Here is a 7367-nt window from a genome sequence, read left to right as displayed (position 1 = left end):
CCTGTCCCCTGCAAAGCCTCATTTCCAGAGTCTGAGTACCTCTGTAGACGCTAAATCCACATCTCCTCTAGGTAGAGTGCATGGCTCTAGGATCCCTCTGACCCATGTTGCCCTTCCACCTGAGCATTTGCTCCAGAGCACAATGGCCACCCAAGGGAAGGGCTGCTCCTTCCACCTGATGTGGTCCCTACCCCATACCCATAACACCAATAACTCTGGTGAAGATGATGGCCCTCCCTCTCTCAGCTACCCATCCTCTGCCAGATGTGTAGCCCTGAAAAAGACACAGCAGGTGGGGAAGGGCCCAGTTCCTGGAGGCAGGAGCAAGACTGAATCAGACCCGGGATTGGCCAGGTGGAGAATACACATCTAGTGATGAAGGCACTGCTGCCACATTAAGGAAAAGTGCACCCTTCAGATTGAATGTCCTTGATTTTGCCAAGAGTAAACTAGAGGCAAGGTGAAAAGGTTCTCTGGAGAAAGAGGAGCATCTTTCCAGGAGAAGGAGGGAATCCCATCTCTTGGAGAAGACTTCATGACTGATACGGTGGGAGAAGCACAGGAAGTCCAGAGCACTCTTGGTCCACCAACGACACCAAACAGGATCAGGCTAAAGAACTGTTGAGCATCCAGCTGCCAGCAGATGTGCCCGGCTGCCTCAGCTGTCTTCTATAATCGCTCCCCTCCCCAGAATGTCTCCCATCTTCCCAAATGGGGCAGGCTTAAGGTCATTTCCTGGTGGGTTCACATAGGCCCACCCGCAAGAGAAGGTGTGTGTCTCCATGCTGAGCCTGTCACCTACCATTTCTTAGAGAATGGAGTGGAGTGGAGTGGAGTGGAGTGGAGTGGAGTGGAATAGAATAGAATAGAATAGAATGGAATGGAATGGAATAGAATAGTTGGAAAGGATCTTGGAGGTCTTCTAATCTAACCCGCTGCTCAGGCAGGAAACCCTATACCGGTGGACATTTCTAAGGCAGCATATATAAGATCATCCTTGCCTCCATTTCTTGATTTCAAGCATTATTAGAAGACACCAGTTGTTAGTACGACTTCACAATTTTTGCCCTTACAAATTTTTATTATAAAAGCCAAAGAGGTATAAAATTAGAAAAAAAAATACAAAAATATTTAAAAAATACATATTTGCTTTGTTATCAAAAACGTTGAAGTGGGAAGCTGAGCACCCAGGAGAAACTGCCAGCTCTTTATTCAATGGCTTTTTAATCCACTCTGTGCGAAGAAAAACCTTGAACGAAGGAGAAATGAGGATTTTTATACACTCTGGGCAGCTGTGACGGGAAGAATGCCAGGGGATCCGATTAACTGACAGATTTGGGGGAAGGAGGGTGGTTTCCTGGGATGAAAAAAATCACAATATCCTTTGTTGTAAAAACTGCCCTTGTTGGAGGGAATATAAAAGGGAAGGACGGCTTAGATAATGGGGGGGGGGGCGTGTCTCACAGGGAGGAAAACCACCTGGGTGTTTTTTTCTTAACCTTCTGAACAATAATTTCCTTATTAAGGTTGTGCAAATAAATGTGTAATGGATGACCTTGGCAGATCAGGCGAAGAATTGTTTCTGAATAAACGCAGAAGGAGGGAGGAGCCCAAAGTGGTTTAAAGTCAGAAAAAGAAACTTCAGAAGGAGATGCGCCCTAATGGATCAAACAGTTAAAAGCGGACGTTGGAGAAATTTGTACCGTCTGACTCAACAAGTTTCCTGTCTGGTTTAACTGACAGGAAACTTGGATCTAAATTCCAGACAGGCAGGTGAAGACTGTGAAACCAAATGTACAGGTATAGTATAGGGGGTACCTTGCTCAATAGTAGTAACTGTGAGAGGGGTCTCGGAGTCCTAGTGGACAATCATTTAAATATGAACCAGCAGTGTGCTGCAGCTGCCAAAAAAAGCCAACACAGTGCTAGGCTGCATTAACAGAGGGATCAAGATCACGTGAAGTATTAATACCACTTTACAATGCCTTGGTAAGGCCACACTTGGAATACTGCACCCAGTTTTTACATCGTGGTGACCAAAATTGGATGCAGTATTCCAAGTGTGGCCTCACCAAGGCACTGTAAAATGGTATTAACACTTCATGCGATCTCGATTCTATCCCTCTTGTTAATGCAGCCTAGCACTGTGCTGGCTTTTTTTGGCAGCTGCAGCACACGGCTAGCTCATATTTAAGGGATTGTCTACTAGGACTCCGAGATCCCTCTCAGAGTTACTGCTGCTGAGCAAAGTACCACCTACCCTGTACCTGTGCATTTGGTTTTTCTATGAGAAGCGAAACGTTCTCATAGAAAAAAAAACCAAACATACAAGAAAGTCCAATTGCCTTTTGGAGAAAAGAGCCTTTGAGTCTTTATGGGAAGGTTTTTTGTGGGGAGAGGGTCCTGGCTCCTGTTCACAGGGTATTTCCAGTTCACTTACGTCTCCAGAGGAGGATTGCCACAAACAGCAACAGGACAAGAGGGATGGTCCCCAGCAAAATGAACCGATGTCTAGCTAAAGGAAGAGAAACACATTTCTGTTTAGAACATGAACTATAAAGGGAGGGAAATCCCAGACTGACAATGTTCTATTTTCTGGGAGGAATCTTTTTTTTTTAAAGTTTTTTATTTATAAAACAGTTAAAACAAGGATGGACATAACGTGACATTCCAGTGTATATATTCCTAACAATTTGTTCCTCATCATACATATAATTCTTAATCTCTATATATACAGCCTCTAATTTGTTTCTCTATATACTGACAGTTTTATATATCTCTATCTTAACACTAACTTAAAACCCGAACAGTTCTCCTTGATTCACACCAACAATAGAATTTGTCCCAGATTTCAAAGTAATCTGACTCTGTCTTGTCCTTCATTTCCATTGTGAGCCTATCCATACCAGCACATGATAAGATTTTATATAAAATCTCTTTTTCTGTTGGAATTTCTTTATTCCTCCAGTTTTGTGCATACGCCAATCTAGCAGCCGTGAGAATATGTAGCATCAAGTACAATATTCCTTTGTCGTATTTCTGCGTAGTTATGCCTAGTAGGAAGAGTTCTGGTTTTAGCTCTATCATTAGTATTTCTTCCAGCCAGTTTTTAACCTTGTTCCAAAAGTCACGGGCTTTTGAGCACTCCCCCCACATGTGGTAATATGTCCCTCTTGCCAATTTACATTTCCAGCACGTGGAAGAAATATTTGGACTCATTTTAGCTAATCTTGTGGGCGGGAGATGCCATCTGTAGAACATTTTGTAGAGGTTTTCTTTGTAGGAGGTGGCCAAAGTAAGCTTCCTATTTCGTACCCATAATTCTTGCCAGATATCTTGATTGAGCTCCGTGGACTTAATTTAGAGTAGAGACATTAAGATACCCTGGCCTGGAATGGGGAAGAGGATGAGATACTGAGAGCTTGGTGCTCTCCAAAGCCTCCTGCACAGATGTTGCATCCCCTACTAGGAGGCATTGAGCAGAGGAACCATCTCCCCACTTGCTGGGCCCCACTGTGGTGGGACTTCATTTGGAGGACATCCCTGCCCTCCCAGGTCCATCCTTTCTTCAGAGAAAGGGTGGTTTTGATTGATAAAGGTTCCTGAGTGATGCCCTCTGGAGCTTCCCCTGAGGCATGAGAAGTAAAAAACAACAACAGTGTTTCTGCTTATCCCCAAGGTGCTTTTTCACGAGGCAACTGGACTTTCTTGTTTCTCTTTGAAGACATTTTGCTTCTCATCCAAGAAGCTTCTTCAGCTCTGACTGGAGGGTGGGGAATGGAAGGATTTATACTCCTTGCAGACAGCTGGTTGTTTGCATTCTTTTTAGAGTCATTGAGGCCACTTGGAGGTTTAATTGTGTCCTTAGGGTCACCTGTGTAGTGCAAATGGGCGGGGAGCCTTCTTGGAGCTGCTGAAAGGACTGTGTTGTAGTAGACAGAGGATAAAATGATGTCGTATCCCTCCCCCTCTGTTGAGACAGGGCTGTTCAGTTTTGACACAGATGGCCTCTTTGACCCCTCTTTCAAACCAGCGGTCCTCTCTTTCCAAAATGTGGACTTTGCTGTCTTTGAAAGGGTGGCCTGTCTCCAGTCTACAACACAGTCCTTTCAGCAGTTCAAAAAGGCTCCACACCCATTTCTACCCCTCAGGTGATCCTGAGGACACAGATAAGCCTCCAGGTGGCCTCAACGACTCTCTAAAACAGGGGTGTCAAACTGCCGGCCCACAGGCTGGTTTCATCATACCGGAGCCATGCCCACCCCATTGCCGGCAATGACGAAAAAGCTCCGATACATTGCGCGACGTCACGTGACGTTGCGAGTTTGACATGTCTCCTCTAAAAAATGCAAATGACCAGCTGGCTGCAAGGAGTATAAATCCTTCCATTCCCCACCATCCAGTCAGAGCTGAAGAAGCTTCTTGGATGAGAAGTGAAACGTCTTCAAAGAGAAGAAAGTCCAGTTGCCTCCTGAAAAAGCACCTTTGAGACAACCATGATCTGGATGACTGAGAATCTCCATAGTGTTTCTGTTTAATTTTTCGCCAAGACTTTTCTCACTTGCTATCAAGGTCTCACTTTCTCCTTTCCTGTCAAAACACACTTTCTACCCTCTCCTCCTTCTAACTCTGCAAAAAACTAAATGCAGGATTACAAGTGAGTTCTGCACTTCAAGAGTGTGAAGAGACAGTGCAGCCCTTCTCTTTTTAACTTTTCCAGCATGGTGAAAATTCCCCTTGCATTTGCTTCAGCCTCTCTGTATCTCATCATCTTCCTCATTCCAGACCAAGATCACTTTTTTTCACGGCATCTTAATGTCTCTACTCTAAATTAAATCCACTGAGATACAGGAGGATCTGGACAGACTTGAACACTGGGCACTATCTAACAAAATGAAATTCAATGGTGAAAAAAGTAAGGCTCTACATTTAGGCAAGAAAAACCAAATGTACAGGTACAATATAGGGGGTACCTTGCTCAATAGTAGTAACTGTGAGAGGGATCTCGGAGTCCTAGTGGACAATCACTTAAATATGAGCCAGCAGTGTGCTGCAGCTGCCAAAAAAGCCAACACAGTGCTAGGCTGCATTAACAGAGGGATAGAATCAAGATCACGTGAAGTGTTAATACCACTTTACAATGCCTTGGTAAGGCCACACCTGGAATACTGCATCCAGTTTTGGTCACCGTGATGTAAAAAAGATGTTGAGACTCTAGAAAGAGTACAGAGAAGAGCAACAAAGAGGATTAGGGGACTGGAGGGTAAAGCATATAAGGAACAGTTGCTGGAATTGGGCATGTCTAGTTTAACGAAGAAAAGGACGAGGGGGGACATGACAGCAGTGTTCCGATATCTCAGGGGCTGCCACAAAGAAGAGGAAGTCAAGCTATCCTCCAAAGCGCCTGAAGGCAGGACAAGAAGCAACGGATGGAAACTGAACAAAGAGAGAAGCAACCTAGATGAAGGAGGATTCTTCCCCGAAAGTAGAAAATGGTCTGTCTGGGATTTCCCTCCCTTTATAGCTCATGTTCATAATACTCTTTATGGAAGGGGCCTTATAGTTGGTGGGAGGGTCCACCCTGCATCTCTCAGAGAAGCTCTGCCATTATCATCATCTCAGCAGAAGGCTCCAGCGAGAAGGACATAGGGATGGTTCCTTTTCTGCATCACAAGATCTGAGATGGTCCAGCAGATTTTTTTAATTCATTCTTTCCAACATTCCTCTCTACTTACCTGGATGTTGCAGTTTCTCATCAGGCTCTTCCTTCCAGGCCAAGACCAGGGGCTCCTGTAAGTCAGCAGGCATCACACGGCACCAGTAGTGGTCCTTCTCCTTGGGGTCGATATCAATGCTGAGCCAGACATAGTAGGTCCCATCTGAGTTGGGGGCCACGTTCCTATGGAGGGTCTCGTACTGGCAGACCTCTCTGTCCCTCATCCAGGTGGCCTGGATCTCCTTGGGGTAGAAGCCAAAGGCCTGGCAGATGAGGACCTCCACGTTGTCACTGGCGGTCTTGTGGGTCACCTTCCCCACTGGATGCTCTGCAAAAAACAAGAAACAAGATTTCAGAGCAGGAATGTCGTACTATGACTAGACCTGCTTCTCTCCTGAACGTTTAGTAGGCTTCAAAATTTAGACATGCTAGAGCTTTCTGGGAGGCAAGGTGAAACACAAGGATGGCTTTTCCCCAAAACAGGACCCCCCACCTGCATCCTCAAAAACCCAGCCTAGAGGTTTCCTTCTCCAATGGACTCACCTGATCTCTGCAGAGCCTTCTTCCCATAAGACAGGTATCTCTGCAGCCACTCAGTGCAGTTCTCTTCCAGGTAGACTTTATTTCCCTGGGACCATCTTGGATCATCCTCCCACTTCTCCTTGATCTTCTCGGCCTGGGGCTGAGCTGCCACCCATCTGAGGGTCTCCTTGTCGAAACTGATGAAGTCCATCCCATCGTAGCCGTAGTGGAAATAGCCTTCTCGGCTCCCATCTTCCCTGAGTTCACAGCCCAAAATTGCCTGCCAGGTGTGAAGCCCTGAAGAAGAACCTCAGTGAGGTTGGAAAGGGTGGGAGTTCTTCCCCCCCCCCCATGTGCTCCCTTCCAGCCCCCTCCTCACTAGGAGTTTCAATCTAGATGAAGACACGAATTTTACTATCAGGAGCTACAAATCTGTTTCACAAATAAATAGAGACAGAAGTGCCCTTTAAAATGGAGGGGGGAGAATGAAGTTCTCTCTCTCTCTCTCTCTCCCCCACCCAAGAAAAAAAAATCTCATCACTCTTTGCATCCCTGAAGATCAAAAGAGACAAAGAAATCCTGGCACTTGGATATGATTCTTGCAATGTATGTGTGGGTGGTTTCATACGGTAGTTGTTTGCTCCATCTTTGTGGGGTGTGTTTGTGTGTTTGGGGGGGTGTTCTTGTTCTGCTTTCATTCCATGACCTCCGGGAACTTGTTTCTTTGGATGATAGTGGAAGTGACAGGCTGTAGAAGGCGAGAATTGAGAGTGAATATTCACGGCTGAAGGGAAGAATCCACCTGCTCACCTTCATTCTGCACACTCTCCAGGTCAGCCCTGAACACCCAGTCAGGCTCCAGAAAGTTCTTCACCTCCACCCCTTCCATCCAAGGCACCAAAGGCTCCATCTCCCTCGTGAGGCTGTCATAGCGAGCGATGGGCTGGTTGTCCAGGTGGACCATGGAGAGAAACTGAGGTAGCCCCTGGCTGGGCTCTGACACTTGCAGGTAGGAATAACAGAGAGAGTGCTTGGAAGAGCCTAGAACGGGAAATGGTAAAAGGGCAGAATTAGGAAGGAAGGAAGGAGAGGGAGGGAGGGAAAGAAAGAGGGAGGGAGGGAGGGAGGG

At 46.0% G+C, this 7367-nt stretch overlaps 1 protein-coding gene across 1 annotated transcript in view; it reads right to left on the bottom strand.

Annotated features, from left to right (window-relative positions):
- Window positions 1-5735: 5735 nt before the first annotated feature.
- Window positions 5736-7367, bottom strand: part of LOC107299672 (major histocompatibility complex class I-related gene protein-like) — a gene marked incomplete at its 3' end in the record, with an annotated part of 2766 nt that continues 1134 nt past the window's right edge. Inside the window, exons 2-4 of the mRNA XM_015829019.2 lie at window positions 7049-7279; window positions 6260-6535; window positions 5736-6044 (exon numbers count right to left, since the gene is read on the bottom strand). Of these exons, the coding sequence (XP_015684505.2) occupies window positions 5736-6044; window positions 6260-6535; window positions 7049-7279 (816 nt within the window). The remainder of the gene's footprint in view (window positions 6045-6259; window positions 6536-7048; window positions 7280-7367) is intronic.

This window comes from Protobothrops mucrosquamatus, unplaced genomic scaffold (genome assembly GCF_001527695.2).
Source record: "Protobothrops mucrosquamatus isolate PMUCROS unplaced genomic scaffold, P.Mucros_1.0 scaffold5256, whole genome shotgun sequence".
NCBI classification, from domain to species: domain Eukaryota; kingdom Metazoa; phylum Chordata; class Lepidosauria; order Squamata; family Viperidae; genus Protobothrops; species Protobothrops mucrosquamatus.
The sequence above is the reverse complement of the archived record's forward strand: the minus strand, read 5'-3'. Positions and strand labels throughout refer to the sequence as shown.